This window comes from Jaculus jaculus, chromosome 11 (assembly GCF_020740685.1).
Source record: "Jaculus jaculus isolate mJacJac1 chromosome 11, mJacJac1.mat.Y.cur, whole genome shotgun sequence".
In the NCBI taxonomy this organism is placed as follows: Eukaryota; Metazoa; Chordata; class Mammalia; order Rodentia; family Dipodidae; genus Jaculus; species Jaculus jaculus.
The window spans coordinates 94579403-94600646 of NC_059112.1; the positions used below are offsets into that span (position 1 = coordinate 94579403).

At 53.8% G+C, this 21244-nt stretch overlaps 1 protein-coding gene across 14 annotated transcripts in view; it reads right to left on the minus strand.

Annotated features, from left to right (window-relative positions):
- Wnk2 (WNK lysine deficient protein kinase 2) overlaps positions 1-21244 on the minus strand; it is a 141732-nt gene that overhangs the window by 47216 nt on the left and 73272 nt on the right. For all 14 annotated transcript variants that reach the window (XM_045161541.1, XM_045161547.1, XM_045161546.1 and 11 more), the window contains exons 8-18: positions 17469-17668; positions 15460-15615; positions 14825-15019; positions 12694-13269; positions 10727-11020; positions 10210-10259; positions 8968-9136; positions 8779-8895; positions 3548-3718; positions 3364-3409; positions 2650-2769 (exon numbers count right to left, since the gene is read on the minus strand). In XM_045161541.1, the coding sequence (XP_045017476.1) occupies positions 2650-2769; positions 3364-3409; positions 3548-3718; positions 8779-8895; positions 8968-9136; positions 10210-10259; positions 10727-11020; positions 12694-13269; positions 14825-15019; positions 15460-15615; positions 17469-17668 (2094 nt within the window). The remainder of the gene's footprint in view (positions 1-2649; positions 2770-3363; positions 3410-3547; positions 3719-8778; positions 8896-8967; positions 9137-10209; positions 10260-10726; positions 11021-12693; positions 13270-14824; positions 15020-15459; positions 15616-17468; positions 17669-21244) is intronic.

The following is a 21244-nucleotide window of genomic DNA, read 5'->3' on the forward strand; positions in this document are numbered from 1 at the left end:
GGCAATGCTTTTGTTTCGTTCCTAAAGAGTATTTCTCTGAAGACAGAACTCTGGGCTGTTGATGCCTTTCAAATGCTTCTTTTATTTCCTTCCGGGCTCCACGGTGTCGGCTAAGAAGTCGACAGTCATCCGAATCTTGACTCCGTGTAGCCAACATGTCGTTTTCTGGCTACTTTCACAGCATTTTCTTTTTCTTCTTAGTTTTCAGTGGATTGATCACGGGTACAGACACACATTTCTGCTTCAGGTTTGCTTAGCTTCTTCATAATATAAGTCTCTAGGTCTGTGTCTTTTACCCTTTTGGGGGTGTTTTCAGCATTATTTCTCCAAGAATGTTTCTGTACTCTTTCTCTTCTAGAACTCTGACACAAATGTCAGACCCTTGGCTTTACTGTACCACAGGACCTTGAAGCTCTGTTCATTTTTTTCTTATCTCTCTTCCCTATGTTCCAGTAAGATAATGCTGGGCATTTTCATTCTTTAGTATGAAAACTTCTGTTTCTTCTACTTCTTCCTCTTTTGACTTTTTCTTCCTGTCACCTTCAACTTTAAAATCTGTTTCCAGAATGTTTTGATCATTTGGGCATATTTGAAATAACGGCTTTAAGCTGTCAATCACTCCAACGTGTCTGCATCACCCTGTCGTTGGGTATGTTGGATTTTCCATGCACGCTGACACTTTTATGGATTTGCATTTGCCAAGTGGTGTGGGATTCTACTTTCAACATCTTGGATGATATGCAATCTTGACTTCCATTCAGTGCTATGGTGAATGCTGGTATGTCTGCATTAGCACACAGCCAACATGATTCTCAGTTTTTCAAATGTATATTCCACACGCACACATGCAAGCTGGAGGTGAACACAGCAGTTCAGTTTCACGGAACTGTGTGCCTAAGCTCCTCCCTTTCTATGCCCTTCCTAGTTCCCTTGTGTCTCCTGTTCTGAAATCAGCCAATTTCATGACTGTGCCAAACAGCCAGGCAAAGGAGAACTCAGGAGAAAAGCAACACGCGGGGGGAGTATGCTCCTCCAGCCAGGGAGCTCTCCCCTGCCGTTTTACCTGCGGCAGGCTCATCACACGCTGCTGCTCATAGAGTTGCCTAGGCTCTGGGGCCCCTGTGTTCTCCAGTGAGCACGTGTGCAGAAGTTCAGCACCACCACCCGGCCGCCGAGACTCTCCGCGGCCTTTGCAGCCAGTTAGGCAGCTGAAACCCCACTCAGCCACCCATGGAGGGTGAGAGAGGTGCACCCAGGGGCTTGTAGCCTCTCATCTGTCCCTCACTAACTGGGCTTGGTCATTTCCCACTATCTTCAGATTTCCAGTGTCTTCAAGGAGTGATTTTAGTGTCGGGCGTGGTGGTGCACGCCTTTAATCCCAGCACTTGGGAGGCAGAGGTAGGAGGATCGCCGTGAGTTCGAGGCCACCCTGAGACTGCATAGTGAATTCCAGGTCAGCCTGGGCTAGAGTGAGACCCTACCTCGATAAAAAAAAAAAAAAAAAGATTTTATAAATCATCAAACTTCTTTGGTCCTCTTCTGTGGATGGGGAATCAGGTGAGCATACCTGTGACTCAGTTCTCTGAGGTCTGTTGTGCTTTTTTGTTTTGTCTTGTTTTGTTTTGTTGCAGATACAGAAACTAGCTCTGAAAGGCTTCCAGGGGGTCACCTGGCGTGTAGGTGAGGGACAGGGGTTTAACTCTGTGCTCTTAGCCCCACACCTTTAAACCCATGGGCACACTGAAATTTTACCTTCGTCGTTACAGGGGTTTCCTAGACCTGCAAGTGTACGTACGCCATGCAAATGAAGTATGTGAGAAGACGCCTACTGACAGTGAGTCTTCCAGGTGAGGCCAGGCTGGGCCCATCCTCTTGACCAGAGCTCAATGTGGGGCTCATCGGGTTTTACCTCTAGGCTGACCTTTCCCCCATGGTAATACATCTCCTAAATTACAATGGAATTCACTGGACACACACAGATAAGAAAGCAAAATTGACTTACAAACTGTTTTTGTGAATGCGGTGTAAAAGGCCAAGGCACTTAAATTAGCTCCTCTTTCCTGCCAGGCAATAAGGAATTAGTCCTTGAGTTTGTTCAAGTGACTCTTTTAGCTTCCCAAAGGACCATAAAAGACACGATTTAACCAAAAGCATTCTCGGGCAAGTGCACGGTTGTCTGCAGGCCCAGGTGCCGCCCAGCAGCACTGATGGCCACCTGTGTGGCACCTGAGAATCAGATAGTTTCAGAATGGAATGGGCCCTTCCCACCCGACCCCTTATGCTAAGCAGAACCCAGAGGGTATCTTCATCACAGGTGTTCTGCAATGCAAGAATGACAGGCGCTAAGGTCACCGGAGACAAATGGACAGGAAGGTCCCACAGCTCATTCACACACACCTGCGCGGCCCACGCCTCACCTGCACGGCGGAGACAACAAAGCCAGCTCAAGCCAACGCCGCCTTGTCTTGGCAGAGCCAGCGGAAAACAAGGAGAAATGACAACACAGTCCCACAGGCTGCCCTGAGCTTTGGAGTCGTGGTGCGGGGCGGCCCTGGGCACCCCAAGAACTCAGCACACCCCGGCCCCGGGCTGCACACAAGGAAGCCCCGGGTCACTGCGGGAGGAGGCCGGGGCTCTGGTTACTCCTACCTTGGCTGGCTTCTTGCTGCAAGGAAGTTACAGGAAGTGGGGGTGACGACTCAGGAGCGTCGGCTGCTGGGTGCTCAGCCACCGGACAGATGATAAACCACCTCTTCCCCGTGTGCAGGACTAAGAAGTGGAATATAAAGAGCAAGCTGAGGAGGAGCAGACATCTCTAGGCCAGGTGACCCTTGCCACTGAGCCGGATTTGTCACAGGAGCTACAGAAAACTCAACTGCACACCAGAAAGGTGCGAGCAGAGAACCCAAGTTCCATCTATAATCCTAAAAAGTTTCCCTCCGTGACTTGGGTGGTTCCCACAGGCCCTTGGACCAAAAAAAAAAAAGCCCTAGGGAGGAACATTTACCTATTCCTCTATTACAGGAGGGGCGAGGTATAAGACAGCTAACCCAGGGCACCTTATTGATGGTTTACAGTACAGAGTGACTCAGGTTCAGTTCCCGGAGTGCCCTCAGCACCCGCCGTGAAGGAAGTGATGCCAGTCAGCAAGCAGCAGCTCCTTGAATAGGGCCACCATTCCCAGATGAGGGGGTCCCTCATCAACACTCACTACGCCACACTTCCGGGGCTACCTACAGCCAAAGCCCCAGCCACCTATGCTCAGTGGGGCTTCTCTCAAATGCCTGCCTCTGATCACATCTAAAGAGATTTTTCCAGAGGCTGCCTGCTCTGACAGGCGTGGCTGGAGCGGGGCAGACTCACCATTCTGCTGATAGACCGGGGCACTGGCTTGAGACTGGCCGCTCTCCTGCAAGAAAGAGGGGGGGCGGAGGTGAGCGCAATCAAGAACTGACTTTCAGGCCTTCCTGCCGGGCTGAGGGGTGTCCACCCTCCCTCTACCCCCGCTGCAACTGCCACACTGCTCCCTGAGGACCTGGGCTCTCACCTCCCCCACGGCCAAGCCGCAGGCGCCCAGGTGTGGAGGACTGGCCCCTGCGTCGGAGCCATGGTCAGCGTCCGTGTCCTCGCTGAGCATGTCTTCGGCCTTGTCCATGACGTCCTTCATCTGCTCGATGAACGTCTCGCGCTCGGCAGGCAAGATGAAATCATGCTCTACCTGCCAAGGGAACGGGACTAGCGGTGAGGGCCTGCCATGGACCACAGCCGTGTAGGAGCTTTACCGGAGCTATATGGACCTCTGGCCTGTCCTAAGCCACAGGAAGACGTGACGAAGGGGCACAAGTTCCAGGAGGGCTGTCTGAAGCCCAGGCCTCTGTCCACGATCTAAGTTCTCACGGCGATCCTGCCTCAGCCCCATGGCTCTTCTCGGTGCTAAGTCCAGAGAGCTTCCCCAAAGTTGACCCAGCTGGGCTCTGCTGACCTGACATTGCAGCTGACCTCTGGGTCCCAGCATTGTCCCTGTCCCGCTAACGAGTAGCACGGTGGCCTCTTTATCTGATATCCTTGCACCTCGCTGCCCAAGCACAAGGCTGTCACTCCAGAGTTCAATGTCTATGCATGCCCGCTGCTGTCCACCTGGTGGGCTGGGGCCGCGTCCAAACATCCTGTATCCTAGGCTGCCCACTGGCTCCTTGCGGTCATGCTGGTCCTATGATTCAACGGTCTTCTACCTCTTTGCCAGCACCTTAGGTGGCAAGGGTAGCCCAGGCCTCTGGTGGGTGGAGAGTGGCCAGAGGATCCAAACCAGCCTCTGGACCAGGGCCTGGAAGGACACAGTTGCTGTCTTCAATACTCCTATACGGCATGCAGCCCTCTGCTCCCGCGATGGCCCAGTGTGTCCCTGGCCACTCGGATTAGGATGCAGTGCACTTTCCCCCTGTACAAAATGCTCAGCCCACTAGGGTCTAGTGTCTGCGCCTCTCCAACCACAATACCTCTTCCTAGGCCCACACGCCTGCAGCTAGCCAGATGCCTGGCCCCGCATGGGGCTGTCCTTCCAGATCCTTCCTAGAGATGGGTGTATTTTTCCCTACAACAACCCACTGCAGAGCAGAATTCCTCCGACCCTCAACTTCATGCCACTCCCAGGGGCATCATCACATGCCCCAGATAAGGAGCTCATGATGGTCCCCTGGTCACTTGTCAACTCAGTGTAGGCCTGTGAGGGTAGTGATGCCTTAGGCCAGCAAATGCGTAAACGCAGAGTGTCCAGTTGAGATGCCAAGTGCTGTGTGCAAGAGCATAAGCAATGTCCCCGCTTTGCAAAACTGAACTAGACCTCTCCCCACCGTTTCCTATTAAAGAGACCAAAATAAATTAAAAAAATTTTTTTTGTTTAATTTGTTTAATTTATTTATTAAAGGAGAGAGAGAGAGAGAGAATGGGCACACCAGGGGCTCCAGCCACTGCAAATGAACTCCAGATGCATGCATCACCTTGTGCATCTGGCTTACATGAGTACTGGGGAATTAAGCCTCAAACTGGGATCCTTAGGCTTCACAGGCAAGCGCTTAACCACTAAGCTATCTCTGCAGCCCCAAAATAATTTTTTTTGTTTATTTTTATTTATTTATTTGAGAACAACAGGCAGAGAGAGAAAGAGGCAGAGAGAGAGAGAAGGAGGGAGGAAGGGAGAGAGAGAGAAAGAGAGAGAGAGAGAGAGAGAGAGAGAGAGAGAGAGAGAAAGAGAGAGGGAGAATGGGCACGTTAGGGACTCCAGCCACTGCAAATGAACTACAGACGGCATCTGGCTAACGTGGGTCCTGGGGAATTGAGCCTTGAACCGGGGTCCTTAGGCTTCACAGGCAAGTGCTTAACCACTAAGCCGTCTCTCCAGCCCCCCAAAATATTTTTTTAAAAAACAGAAAAATACAAATCACAGGATCCAAGTTAATCCATGCATCCACATAATCCCCTTCACAGGGGGTCTTGGCCAAAACAATGAACCCAAGACTCAAGCAAACCAACTGGTAACTGAGCACTTCGGGCACCTGGCACCCCACATGTGGCAGGACAGAGCCCAGGCAGATAGGAGTTTCTCAGAATAGTTCCCCATCTTGCCATCTATATCTGCCCTTCCCCTGAGACCCCCTGATGCCTCTGACCCCAGGGCAGGAACGGGGTGGAAGGAAGGGGGTTGGCGGGCCAGTTACACACGGACCACAACTGTGCCTGTGGACCCGGCTCACCTAGACAGATGTGTTAAGATAAGTTGGCTTTAAAATGCCTGGCTGAAACCTTCACACAGAATATGAGAAAAAAGGAGCAAAATGAGAGGGCCAGGGTGTCTAGGGAAAACATGAGTCTGAGAATGCTGAATTTACAGAGCTCATCATAACTACTTCATAGCATGGATGCGTGCGGACACACACACACAGTCACACACAGAAAACTATCAAAAGTAAGCACACACACAACTCCTACGGTCATCATGCTATGCAGAGGGATCAGTGAACAGTGTGGCAGTCAGAAGCCAAGGGACCAGTTCACAGGGGTTCACCTTATTATTTTGCTTCAAGATATATGATGGCATATGTGCGCGTGTTGAAGAACCATAGCTTCTGGTGCGTGAAAGCCATGGCCATTTTAACCACAGCAGCTGGGATTAGCCGCAGAAGACCGTTGGCATGGAAGGAGGGAGGGGGAGGGCCATTAGACCTTCTCTTGAGATGCCAGCCGCTCCCTCCCGCACCCCTCCTTCCCAGCTGTGTGCAATTCTGCCCCAGCTGCACTGGGTCTCAGGAGGTGCTGGAGTATCGGACTGTGGGAGATTAACTGAAGGGGGAACTCCAGCTGTGTAGTTATGAGGAAGGCATCATCCATGCCAGGAAGGAAACTTTGGGGCATGTGGCCATTTTGGAGTCACCCAGGCTCCTGTAAGGAAGCCCAGTGAATTCAGTGGTTCACCGACAGAGACTTGGGTGCAACAGTTTCTTTGGGGTCACTGGTGCCCTGTTTGGACCGAGAAGACACTGGTTTGCCCCTTCCCAGCAAAAGATGATGCAGCAACACGTAAAACCACACACAGGATCCATGTTAAAAACACAGGGAGATGAGAGGACAGGAGTAGCTTCACAGTTTGAGAGTCACGGAGCAAGGAACCTGTGGGCTTATTTATGCTGGGAGATTCCTCCCTGGCTTAAACTGTAGCCTGACGCCTCCAACGCTATCCTCCATAAGGCCTTGATCTTGCCCCCCCTTCAACCTTAGACCTATAACATGGTTCTGCTCCATGATTCTAGGACTACCCAGCTACCATATCTGATCAAATTATTTGGGCTGGAGAGATGGTTTAGCAGTTAAGCTGCTTGCCTGCGAAACCCAAGGACTCATGTTCAAATCTCCAGGTCCCACGTAAGCCAGACACGTGAAGCAAGTATGCAATGTCCCACATATACATACATCTGGAGTTCGATCTCAGTGGCTAGAGGCCCCTGGTAGCCAATTCTCTCTCTCTTTCTCTCTCTTTCACACACATAAAAAAAAAAAAAAAAAGGTCAGCCGGGCGTGGTGACACATGCCTTTAAAAAAAATTATTTGATGCTGGAGCCTCTGATATGCCTTGCACAAGAGTAGGTGAAATGGGTGTAGCAGCTGAGTTTCCTTCAGCTACCGAGGCTCATTTCTAAAGACTGTCAGCTATGAAGGTACCTGTAGAAGGGGCAGGCTGCAGGACAGGGACACCCAGAAACACTACCACAGATCCACCAGTGCATCTGCTCCAGACGGGAGAAGGCCAAGTGGCCCCACTGACCATCCAAGACATGACCGGCCAAAGCATGGGGCATTCAGATACAGTGACCTCCGCAAACCCATCACCCACCCCACCTCCAGTCCCTGCTGTATTTGAAGCCAAGTAGGTTTTCTGTCCTCTGCTGTCCCAAATAACCTTCCCAACCACCCCAGCAGGTGTCAGATTAACTTCTGCTCTCAGACTGCGACACTGTGCCCTGGGCCTTGGGCTCTTAGAAAGGCTCATGCAGCGTATCTCTGAAGAGCAAGATGGCGAAGCTTTCTTTTTAACCCATACCTGAACTGAGCAAAGCGAGGGCCCGCAGCCTAAGGAGGGGATTGTGTGTGTGTGTGTGTGTGTGTGTGTGTGCGATGGACACACATACCGTGGTGCGTATGGAGAGGTTTGGGGGGAACCACAGGGTGTCTGTCCTCTCCCTCCACCTTCTTGTGGAAACAGGGTCTCCCCTGTTGTTTTTTGCTCTGTGTGTGCACCAGTCTAGTCAGCCTATGAGCCTCTGGATTCTCTTTTCTCTGTCTCCTATTGCCACAGATATGTTGGGATCACAGACATGAGCATACCACTTTTGTCTGGCTCTGTGTGGGGACTAGGCAATTGAACTCTAGGCCAGTAGGCTGGCAAGCATGCACCTCTAACCACTGAGCAGTCTCCCCAGCCCCAAGGGGTGCTTAACTCTTAGCTGAGCTGTTGAATGCAACAGTCACTAGTCCCAGGAGGGCAATTTACAGTGCATCCGACTGAATTTCATATTATGTTTGCTTGTTATATCAGCTCCACTCACTACACTTGCTCGTCACCTGAGGTGAGGGGCTAAGGCACCGACTACCAATGCCAGATGCCTTCTTGGGTCATGACTTCTTAAACAAGTGAACACGCACAACAATGAGGGTTTGGAGGCTGTCGCCCCGTGATGTGATCGAGAATGGGCTTGGAAGTCTGGCAAATGCAAGGGGATCCTTTCTGATGGTGTCTTTTGTGTGCTTGCAGCTGAACAGTTTGAGACCCCGCTTATGGCAGGGCAAGGTGTTGGAAACACAGCATGATCCCCTTGGGAATGTAGATGTGGGACTCCCAGAAGCCCATGGTTGAGGAGGTGCTCAGGAAAGGGTCTGCTCTGGTAGATGGGGCAGCAGCTTGAGGTTGGAGGCACCAGGGGAGAGAGCCTCGGTGGCTTTAAGCAGGGATCACATGACATTGGATGCTGGGAAGTTACTTCTCCTTGCTCATCGGTGTCGCCTCACAATTCCCTCCTTTGCTCTGAGGGACGGAGGGACGGAGGAGCTCACAGAACCCAGAGGCAGAGAGTCAGTACTCCCCCTTCATACCCAGAGTTTGGGGACAGTTCCCAGGCTGTGCGCCTGACCCACAGGCCACCCAACAGTCGAGCCGAGTTTGACACACTTGTTCCTGCATGCGCCTAAGGACCACAAGAGGGCGTCCTCACCCCCTGGGCCCAGCCTCACCATATATGTGGCAATCTCGTCGGGTGCGTCCCCATCCAAGTCAAACTTGAAGGTCACCATCTTGTGGTTATGTGTTTCCAGCTGGCACTCCACCATCTTGTCCCCCGTGTTGCACACCTACACGAAGCGACGGTCAGATTGTGGACGCTGCCACCACACACTCATGTGCCCCATACCTTACCAACTCACGTTCAGGATGGTGAGCCGGGGCCGGCTGGCCCTCTCCTGCCTGGAGCGGGCACGTGTGGACCTGCGGTGGTGTTTTCGCGCGGCTCGGCCCTCCAGCCTGCCCCCTCCGAAGGTGCCTTCACAGCTGTCACTCAGGTCTCTTCCGGAAGTGACATCGGACCCTCCAAGGCTGAGGGAAAGCAAAAGAATGTTAAGAGCGCACACAGCAAATCGCAATTGTCAGCCCAGCACAGGGCTTAAGAACCTCTGGCACCTGAAGGAGTGTGTCCTACAGAGATGGCACCCTGCTGGCAAGGCAGAAGCCCTTCTACCCCCTACTGCCCATCCTGGATGGCACAGAAGACTGTTGGGGGGGGTGAAATGCCCGCTTCCCAGTGACTGGCTGTGTGGCCTTGGCCCTCTAGACCTCTTGCCCGTGACTTGTGGGCTCCATGCCTCGGTTTCCCCACCTGCACAAACAGACGCTTAGCAACCACCAGGGGACTGCAAGGAAGTCTGCAAAGCTTCTCACAATGCGGGACCCAGCTTCCTGGGAGGGTGGCACCCACGGCCATTGCCATGACTATCCTCAGTGATGATGGCACCGCCTCCCCAGAGCCCAAGGAGAAAGAGCTCTAGTTCTCTTCTTGGTACCCTCTCCACCCTCTTGGGCACTGCCAGCTCTGCCCATCAGTGCTCCTTTCTGAATGCCCTCACCACAAGGACTCGTACTAGGACCCACGACCCAATGGAAACCTCCAACAACATTTGGCTTGGCCTGGCAAAGCCCCTGATCAGAGAGACAAGGTCCGTGAAGCTCTGCTGGGTCCAATTTGCAAAGGGAGCAGTGTTTGTTTAAAAAAACAAAACAATCCCGATGCAAGGCAGGAGAGATGGCTTAGTGGTTAAGGCACTTGCCTGCAAAGTCTAAGGACCCAGACTCGACTCTCCAGATCCCACGTAAGCCAGACGCACAAGGTGACACACGTGCGACCTTGTGCATGTGCACACGAGGGTGGCACACGCATCTGGAGTTTGATTGCAGTGGCTGGAGGCCCTGGAACACCAATTCCCTCTCTCTTTCTCATTAAAAAATAGTAATAATACCAAAGGAAATTTTTTTTAAAATCCTGATGCATCCAGCAAAATGGGGCAGGATCCAATTAAAGCAGCAAAGCAGAGGCCGAAGCTGGACGGAGCAGGCACCTGGACCTGTCCCCCCCCCCCACTCTGAGGCCTCCAGGGTGGAGGCTGGCTGGGTACCTCTCGCAGCTCTGTGGGAGGCCAGGCGGCTTGTCTTGCGAGGCCTGCTCCTAAAATAAAAACCGGAAGAAAGAGAACAGATTCTGGTCAGCCTGACCTGCTTCTCTGCAGTGGGCCCAGCGGCGGCCCTCCCCACCTTCTCCGCGGCTCTCTCCAGCTTACAGCAAAAGGGGCCACCACTGAAGGGGCCCAGCAGGGAGGTTTTCATCTTGAAAGGCTTGGAGCCAAGTGGATTCCTGAAAGCTGAGGATTGCTTCCTTTCCAAAACTGTTAACCCACTTTGATGATCCCCGCCCCCCCAAAGAGGATGTGCGAAAGCTCTCTGCCCGGCTGTGTACCCTCTCTGAGGGAAGCGTCCTCTAAACCCATTTACAAAACGCTTGCTTCTCCGTCTGATGTGGGAGGACGGAAGGAAGGAGAGGCAAGAGCGGCTCAAGCTGGCTGAGCCAGTGCTGAGTGGGCCGCACCTTCTAGAAGCATCCCTCACCTCCACAGCGGAAAGCACGAAGGCACACACCTCTTGAGCCGCTTCCACGGTCAGCTGGACGGCCGGGCAGGGTCCGGCCATCACAGGTCCAGCGGGCAGAGGTGCGTTCGCCGGTGGCAGGAGCGGGGCAGTCTGGGTGGGCACACTCTGAGGAGCCGCTGCCACCACGGGGGCCAGAGAGCCAGGGAGCTTAGGCAGGAGCTCAGGGGCGGCAGGTGGCACCGTGTCTGGCAGCGGTGGGGAGACGACAGCAGGGGGCAGGGGCACAGCAGGCACCGGAGCAGCGACGTCCACGTTGTACGGAGGTGGGTGGCCCAGCAGGACCTGAGGGCAAGGAGAACAGGGATGCAGGCTGGGTGCCAGGGGGCCACTGGCGGGGGCAAGGGGCTGTGCACGGGCATATCAGGGGATGCCCCTCTACACTCCCACGTTTCCCCCAAGCGGCACACCCTCATCTCAGAACACTCGTGGCACGTGGATTTAACAGAAGCAAACAGAGATGGGATCCCCACGTCCACTTTACGTGGGACCCGATCTGTGTCGGAACACAGAGACCTGGGCTGCTTTTAGTTGAGGAAGCAGGTTGAGGCTCAGCTGAAAAGAGGGCTAAGGGGTTGCTGATGTCTGCTCAGGTTAGCAGCTCACTCAGTTAGGGGCACACGGCGAACACACCTCCTCCCACTGGTTTTTTGTTTTTTAGTCAAATACTCTCCATTGGACTTTCCATCTCTTAGCACAAATCCGGCATGAAAATGAGACAGTGAGTGGTCACACCCAAGGGGTTATGTGCACTCTGAAAATATACATTCCTCCTCCAGGCAGTACAAGCCGAGTCAGGCAGCAGCTGGCACAGGGGCCCCCCATCCTGGCCCTTCCTCCGGATGACTGTCATAGCGCAGTCAGCTGGAGGTGTTGGCCCACATTAGGGGAACCCAAGGCTCCAAGGGCAGGGGCTATGACCCAGCTGCCATAGTGTCTCAGCTCACAGCCAATGTGAGGCCAGGTTTGGAGACCCCACCAAGTGAGAGTGCTATGTGGGAAGATGTCCCGTGTGTGGGGTTCCCATGGGTGGCTACCGGGGGCGGGGCAAGGACACCCAGCTAGTGAGGTGCCCAGCGGGAGGGGCCCAAGTGAGACAGGAGGCTCCTAGATGGGAAGTGTCCAAGTCGGCTCTTCTGACCCCTCTCTTGAGTTTGAACACAACAGCCCAGAAGCTCCAAACATAAACTCCCTGGGCAGGTGTATGAAGCCACATGGGGAGACCTCTTGCCACAGGTTGGGTGTCCCTCTACCCCACAGCATCCCTTTACAACCAACCCAGAATGCTGTGCAGGTCCTCACCTGACACCAGAACACTCCCCTGGGTCCTACCAAGGTGACGTTTAAGCAACCCATCAGCACCCTGACCACTCTGCCTCATTCCCTCTCCGTTTAGATGGGGATGTCCACGCCCCCTCGCTCTGACAAGGTACTCTGGGAGGGGCTACTGTGGGAGTCTTGATGCCCACTGAGGAGCCGACGCAAACCAGGACTGGTATGAGGGCAGTCACGCAGCAGAAACTGCTGACCTCCAGACAGGATGGGACAATGGGACCCACCGGCTGCCCTGATGCTCACGACTCCAGAGGAAGCAGGGGACACCCCACTTTGGCATCCCTTTGCCTTAAGTACTCTTTACAAGAAAAGTCATTCATCCCAGCACTCGGGAGGCAGAGGTAGGGGGATCGCCGTGAGTTCGAGGCCACTCTGAGACTACACATTTAAATTCCAGGTCAGCCTGGACTAGAGTGAGACCCTACCTTGAAAAACTGGAAAAAAAAAAAAAAAAAAGTCAACCATAGTACAGAGCTACCTCCTTGCCTGGCCCAGTGTGCTCCCAAATCCAGGAGCCAGTGGGAACTATCACCCAGTGAAGGGAACAACCCAAGAATCCCTTGAGCCTGGTCCTAAAGGTCTCCAGGGATCTGGTGGTGGACCCATGCCCTGCACGTGATTACCTGGGTCCCTGAGGCAGCAGTTGGAGCAGCCTGCTCAGGCAGGTGGACAATGCCGGGCTGGACAGGCTGAGGAGGCAGAGGGGAGGCCAGCTGCGGAGGGGTGGCCCGTAAGCTCTGCACTGTGTGGTGCGGGGAGGGCGGGATGTCTCCAGGTGCCACCTGGGGGAAGGTTGCTGGGTACACAGGCTGGGCAGGGAGCTGGGCAGGGAGCTGGGCCGGCAGCTGGGCCGGGAGCTGGGCCGGGAGCTGGGCCACTGCTGGGTGGATGGAGAGAGCTGCCACGCCCTGAGGGGCCACAGCCAGCAGAGGGATGGCGGCCGGTGCGTTTGGCACAATGGTCTGGCAGGGCACGGTCAGGGGTGCTCCGGTGGGATGAGGCAGTTTGACCGCCTGCAGAGGCAGAGCTGGGGATGCGGGCATCGAGGCTGCGAGGCTTGGCAAGATCACAGCAGGTGAGAAATACTGAGGTGGCGGTACAGGGGCCACGTTCGCAGCTGGCAGATCAGCAAGGGCCTGAGGGAGGCTGTCGATTCCCGCCAAGGGCGTGATGGGGGGAACCATAGGCATTGGGGGAATCTGAAAGAGACACAGTAGTAAATGAGCCATGGCCTCCATTCCAGGGGGCTTGTGGCATTGGGTGGAGTGTGGCTCTGCCTCCCATACACCTGCTGCTCTTGAGGGGATTCCCACACAAACCGCCATCAAGGAAAACCCCAAGCACTGTGAAACTTTCTAACAGCAAAGGAAACCTGGCAACCTGAACACGACCTGCTGGAACCCACCTTTGGTGCCAGCATGAAGCGGCCTCTATGTCCACATTCCCAAAAGGCTGCGAGGGGCATCTCTCAGTGAGACAGGAGCAGCTCAGAGGGGAGGGACTAAAGCCTGACCATAGAACTCCGAAACTTGGAGCCTTTTCATTTGGAGCTACCAGGCTCACTCTGACCATCTGGGATCACTCCAACCTAAAACCTCAGCTTGTATGAACACCACATAAGCTAACTCCATGGAGGGCTCTTTGATAGTTGAGGCCACACCCATAGCCATGGTATGCGGCCTTCCAACAGCAGGAAGTCTAGAACCTTTCAAATTTAGCACTTTCTCACAACCATGCATCAAGGACAGCTTTGCACAATTCTGAGGTGGCAGAAGTGCATAGATCCCTTGCTTTCTCTTTGACAAGCAGCTAACAGCAGCAGCAGAGACAAGCGACACAATGATATCACAAGATCCCTAAGCCAACCCTAATGCAGTATCACAAAGACATGAAACAGTCAACAGGTGATGACTGACATCATGGGGGGTGGGTTGCTCCATAAATCACAGACACCCCCTCCCGATTCAGCAGGCACCACCATATTCAGATTGAGGCTTATTTCCTATCTTACCACCAAGCTCACCACCCAACCCGACCACTGAGTGTCTCTGAAAGGGCCACCACCATGTGCCTCAGTAATAGGGCCCAACCCTGACTGGGCTCTATGCCAATCCTGCTGCCAGCTGTCACTAGTTGTGGACCACGTTCCACAGGAAGTCATCAGAGGTCACTTCTATTACTCCAGTAGCCTCTACGGCCATTCTTCCCTGCAGCAATCAGTGTCACCCAGCTGGCTCTCAGGAGCCATCTTCAGACCAGCCTTGCTTAGCTCTGCAGGACAGATGATGGTTACCTGAAGCAAACAGCATGATTTCCACACCTGCTCAGTGGCCACATCGAGACCCTTGTCCTTGATCTTGAACTAAACCTTTTCCCTCCTCTGGATGCACTTGGGACTATGCAATGGTTGAGTGGGTACCAGATGCCTCTCTTCCTCCCTGAGGTACCCCATATCTGATACTCACATGCCCAGAGGCATCTCAGTCTGGGAGGAAGGACTGCCCCTGGGGGGGGGGGGTGCGGTGGGGGAAAGAAGGTGAGGTCGGAGGGCACCTGGCCAAGGGAGACTGTCCCTGGAGTTCTCACCCTCCTGGGCCTAACTGGGTTGGTCACCTGAGCAGTTCTGATATATACAACACTTCTAAGCTTGCCTCTCTAACCCAGCGAGCCCCAGGTCATGTGCACAAACAGGCCCTGCCAATGCCCCGGAACCCCATCCCTGGTGGGCAGGGGCAGGCTGTGGGCCAGAGGTACCTGAGGAGGGACTTGAGCGAGGGGCTGAAGGGGCGGCTGCGACGGCATCTGGAGGGGCTTCAGCTGAGCGGGGACCACCACCTGGGAGGGCGGGGCCAGGTACGGAGGCAGGTGGGAGGGCACCGGCTGTATCGCGCCCATGGGCTGGGGGGCTAGAACTTGCGGCAGGGCCGGTGGCTGGGCCATTGGAAGGGGCTGGAAGGAGAGAAGGGGACCTTAGGCCATCAGCTCACTAAGGCAGGGTATTGTGCTCAGATTAGACAGAAATCCACGCCGACCCTCCACGTGCACACTCAGATGCCCACACTCACACACCCACAGCCATATGCCAACACTCATGCTCCTCTGCACACACACACACAAACTCCCATGTGCTTGTGCACACACACAGACCACCAAGGTGCCTACCAGCGTGGAGTCAGGGCCACCGAGGATCTTGCAGAACGTTATTAGTAAACAGAGCCATCTGTGTGCAGGCCCCAGGTTACAAACTGTGAAACTGAAAACGCCACACACACACACACACACACACACACACACACACACACACCCTTCATCCAAACCACAGGCCTGGGATACAGAACTGTCCACACCAGGAGATAATTCAAGGGGCTGTAAGGAGATGCAATGTTTACCTGATGGGCAGAGGGTGCTGGCTGGCCTGGACCCGTGGGCACAGGGGTGCTGGATGGTGGCATCACAGGGGCAAAGCTCATGGAAGGCTCTGGAAAATGCTGCTGGAGGAGTGGAGGGTGGGCAGGGGGTGGAACAGAACCCACTGATAGAGCAGGCTGTGGACAGAACAGGGGACACCCTCAGCCATTGCCCTCAGCCCTCATCATCCCTGTGCCCAGCCCCCGCCAGGGACCCTATTCCCAGGAACGGTGACTCAGCAGAAACCAAGTATGGTGGCCCTGGAGTATCAACGATACCAAAAGGCCATGGACAGTCACAGCCTCCAGCCAGGGAATGTTCTAGAAAAGAAGCCCCATGGAGGATTAGGCAAGTGTGAGGAAAGATTATCAGAGGTTTTGCAGGGCCATGGGGAAGGGTTCCTTAGGATCCAGCTAGGAGAGGCGTATTACAAAAGGAAACTCAAGACCACAGAAGGTGAATCTAGGCAGATGATTCCCCAAATATGGAGAGATGAAAACAACCAGTACACGGCTGCTGGGGAAGCCACCAGGCCACACAGGCATGGGTGATGGTGGTGGTGGGGGAACCGGCCCTTGGCAAAGTAGAGGCTTCTGAGACTTAGTCCCAAGGGGAGAGAAATGGGGCCACAGGCAAGATGCTGGTCCACATAGCCATCAACTGCCTAAATTAGATGGCAAAAGAACAGAAACCAGCTCTTGGATGTTGGATGCCGTGAAGAAATGGCTGCTGATTTGTTAATATTCCAGTGCAATTATGTTGCTGTGTTTTGTTCTCTCCAAGTCCTCCATTGTACAAAGACTGAAATATTTATGGGGAAACAACTCCTTGTCTGGGATATATTTCCCCAAAATGGGGAGGTTTGATGGGGTGGAAGTTACAATGAAAACATGCCTCAACACAAAGCCCTCTGTGCTGGCCCTCTCCAGCCCCCAGCCTCTCTTAAAGGAGGCCTGTCTCATTGAAAATCTGATTTCATTTCATTTTGTGAAGTGAAAAACAAAACAAAACAAAACAACCCTGCAAATGCCAATTGCAGTCAGCCTCGGGGACCAAGACAGCAAGGACAGATATGGCCGGTGGCTTTTGTGGCTTTACCAAGAGGGCCTTTCTAACTGCCTAGCCTTACACGGAGTGGGAAGAGAGGGTGCAAAAGTCCCACAGGGCAAAAAGCTCACATGTGCAGGGGACAGGGCCCACAGCACCTCTGCTCAGCCAGCACTAAGAAGCCACCATAGTGATAACAGTGTGTGACAACCAGGGTTAGTAACACACCAGGTAGGGGGCTCCCAAGGACTGGCAAAGGCAGAGCCACCTACAGGGCAAAGGTCCAAACACCTTCTGGGGACTCAGCCCCATTGCCTGGGTCACAGGCAAAAAAAAAAAAAAAAGTTAAAATGAAGAAACAAGTGCCCCATCATCTTCATTTACTTTCTCCGATCTCACATGTGAGGTGACCACAGATGTCCCGAGACCCTCACTCTTGCCCTAGCAAAGTCCCTCATGCTTCCAACGGCTTTCTATTGCACTGATGTCTACTTGGGGAGACAGCCAGGCACTTCTGCGTGTCTTATTGGAAGGCTGGACAGTGAGATCAAACCAGGCTTTCATCACTACAAACGCTGCCTCTCTGCCATCTCTGGGACAGTCTAGGAAACATCTCCAGCCTAGGCTCTGGTGGGCCAGCACCATGCATCTCTATGTTGTCACCGTCACAACTACAGCCTGTTTCCAAGCCAGGATGATTGGCTTGGTGACAGCTCCCCAAGCCCTGGAAGTCCCTGTTTCCAGACCCGCACACCCCCTTTCTGCTAAGTCTTCACTTGTTGAGGCTCCTTGGCCCGTGGTTCTGGAGCGCCCAGCAAAGGCGGCTCTCCATTGGCTTGCACCTGTAGGACTGCCAAGGGAAGTGAGCTGGGGAGCTGATCACGGCCAGCATCGCCTGGACAGGAGGCCAAAAGGAGAGGGCAGAAGTGGCTCTGAGACTCACCACAGTGGTAGGCTGCTGGAAGGCCCCTAGTGAGGGCAGACTGTGCGGCAGGCCGGGCCCCTCACTCACGGGGGGACTGCACACGCATGAGGCTTGGGGAGGAGCTGTGTCCACAAGGGAGCTGAGCACCATGCTCTGCTGGCTGCTCTGCGAGTCCGAATACACGGTGGAGCCCTGGCCGCTGTCGAAGGTGCTGTCCGCTGGGGAGGACAAAGGGATGACTTCTCAGAGACGCCTCTAAAAACCAACCCGCCCTCCCTCCGTGACATTCCACATAGGCAAACAATGGCTTCCCCCTTTAGATTCTCCTCTACAAGACAAAGACTGTGTGGTGGTTTGAATGTAAAATCAGCCCCACACCCCACAGCTTCATGGGTTTAGAAATAAGCCTCGTGCTCAATGCCCGGATGGTGGAGCCTTTTGGAAGTGGAGCCTTGGTGGAAGAGGTGTGTCACTGGGGGGGGGCGTGGCCTTGGGATTTGATGGTCCAGCCCAGCTTGCCAGTGTTAGCCAGCTCTCTCTCCTCCCTGCCTGGTGACAAGACGTGACTCCAAGCTGACTGCCTGTGTTATGCTTTTCCCCACCATAACGAAGCTCCCCTCAAAACGTTAAGCCAAAACAAACCCTTTTCCTTCCATAAACTGCTTCTGGTCAGGTGTTTTATCCCAGAGAAGGTCCTAGCAATTTTCATGCCCACAGCAGCACCAGGGAGCTGCACCTGTGCCCCTGACGTCAAGACGCCAGGGTGGGTACAGCTTGTCAAGCCCCCAAGCCCTCCACAAAGCACATTATCGTTCCCACCTGCCCTGGTGCAGAGGAGAAGCACCCTATGTTCATGGCACCAGGGAAGGCAGCTCGCCTGCAGCATGGCCAGGCCAGTGAAGGGTGAAAACCGGAAATCTATCTGAAATGGCGTTTTTTTTTAATCCTTCACAAGGAGCTGCATTTCAGAGTGAGCATTGTATACACTGCAAATTTAAACACGGTCAAGGAAGAAGCCTTGCTGACTTTGCATTAAAACAACTTTTTCCAGAGATTGACAAGGACTTGTTTTTAACCCAGGAGGACATAAGGAATGCTGAGGTTTAATTGGGCAAAACCAATTCGACAAGCAGCTCTGGGTTTTAATGAGCCAACTGCTCATTAGAGCGGTCATTTCCTAGATAGCCAGGAAGGGAGGGACGGTGAGGGAGGGAGAAGGCCCACGGCCTGACAGGTTTCAAGAGGAGCAAGTCTAACCAGGTGTGCAGGGCTTTAGATGTGGCAGGTGATTGGGGTTTACTGGCACAATTAAAGATTGATTTTAGCAATCATCTGGGGCGCACTGGCAACTTGGGGTGCTTTAGTCCTCAGCTGCCTAATTGAGGAGGTGGCAGTGGGAGCCACCTACGGAGTGTGGTCAGGACTACTGGCGAGCAGCAAATGGAGACACTTTCATGAGAGATGATAGGGTCTATTTGCCAATGCGGGCCCGGTTCACACCATGCACGTTGTCTGGCATCGCATCGCCTCACTATGAGAGGATGAGGACAGAAGAGCCCAGAGCAACGTGCAGAAAGGCACCCTGGGGGGAAGGGGGAGGCCTGCCCACCGTAGAAGAGAACGGGGACATGGTGGGATGCGTGCACGTGTCTTCACATGCTATATGTGTGCAGGCACAAATGTATACATGTATATGCGTCCCCATGCATGGTCCTGGGTGGACATGTGTGGAAGTGTGCATGAAGAGGCACATATGTCCCCATCTGTGTGTGTAGGGGGGCAGTGAGGGTTTGTCTGTGTGTATGTGTACACACACACTGGTGTACACATGTGAGGTATGCATGGATCTGTGGGTATGCACATTGAGTATGCATTCATATGCAGATGCCATGTGTCTTCTTATGGGTGCGCGGGTTACTTGTGTGCCCATATGTGAGGGGTGGATTCCACGCATCGATTCTCTCTGTGAAGATCTGCAGCACTTACTGCCACTGTGAGGACCACTGACTTGCTGCGTACCTTCTTAGTCTTTTTGAATTCTTTACCATCTACGTTAAAACTCTTAGAGAAGGCCAGGCATGGCCTCTTCTGCATAACCCGAGGGCACCGTGAGTCAGACAGGAAGGGGATCTGTTGGCCCAGAACGCCCACACGTGTGAAAACGCGTCCGTCATTCCACGGTTCCATCGGAGTTTCTCATACTGGACCCAGCCTGACCTTCAGCATCTGACCACAAGCAAGGCATTGTTTCTAGGTCTGAAACTGGGTCTCCCCAAAGGGTTTCAATGAACCCTGACCAGCTGGTAGTGAAGCAAACAGTGGGTAAACTACTCCAAAGTGAAGGGTGCTCATTTGCATCTCAATAGACTTCTAGGAAGCTATTTTAACCATAAAGGAAGGGTGTGTCAAATCAACAGAGTTCAGTCTTTCCACAAGAACAGCTTAAGACATTGGCCCGGGGAAGGTAACTACGCTTGGCAAATCTGCTCCAGGCTGATGAACAGAGTGGACAAAAACCACGTCTGTAGTCGTCAGCTCATTGCTGAAGCTCTGGACATGGGAGGCAAGCACAGGATACTGTGTGCCTGACATGCAGAAGACACACTGGGTCTCAGGTGAAGTCTGCCTTAAAGCAACTCCCAAACCATTGGAAACACCCCCTTGCAAAAGTACAAGAGGCCTCAGAGGTTTTCCACCAGAAGGAAGATTGTACCATAAAGAGACAATCCCAATGACAAACCCCAAGCCAAGACGGCAGCCTCTGGGCCCACGGCACAAAAATCCCTTTGCAGGAGTAGGCGATGCCACCTCACCTCCGTCCACGAGGCCTGGGAGTTCCCCTCAGACAGGCTCTAGAACCAGATCCTAATCCACAAATTCTCAGTGTGGAACATCGCCACTAGATCCCACTGGCTCAGGGTACATTTGGCCCCATCTGACCTGAGAAGCCAGTCTCTAGTTAGCCTTAACCCTTTCATGTCACAGGTTAGTGGGGGTTGTAGTGACCCTTCCCTCGAACAACTGCCCACACCCTGTGGGGCAGACGATGGGAACAACTCCCAGATCAGTCATAGAATCAGGACTCATGTGTACCAGCACCCAGGGACCATCTGCCAGCCTTACCACTCCAGGGCATTCCCTTTCCAAAAGATCACAATGTGCCCTGGCGCCAAGGTGGCTGGCAGGAAGTGAGCCTGGCACGGGGAACAGGAGTCCAGCCAGAGCTCCCGGGACCATCTACAGCTGGAAGCAATGACCTGGCTACGCAAGGACACTGACGGCTTACTCGCGCTGCGCACCGCTGACCCGCCTTTCTCACACGGCACTGTAGTAACAGGTGAGGACTGGGCTGGGACAATGGCTCCCTGGGAACAGTGGGTGCCACGCACAACTGAGGACCTGAGTTCGGACCCCCATCGCCCATGTAAAAATACCAGGTATGGTGGCATGCATTTATAATCCTAGCATTGGGGGAGGCAAGAGACAGGGGGATCTCTGGGACGCAGCGGCCAGATACTCCAGCCATCTTGGTGAGCTCTATGTTTAGTGCAACACCCTGTCTCAAAAATAGAGTTGAGGGCTGGAGAGATGGCTTAGCAGTTAAGCGCTCGCCTGTGAAGCCTATGGACGCCGGTTCGAGGCTCGGTTCCCCAGGTCCCACGTTAGCCAGATGCACAAGGGGGCGCACGCGTCTGGAGTTAGTTTGCAGTGGCTGGAAGCCCTGGCGCACCCATTCTCTCTCTCTCCCTCTATCTGTCTTTCTCTCTGTGTCTGTTGCTCTCAAATAAATAAAT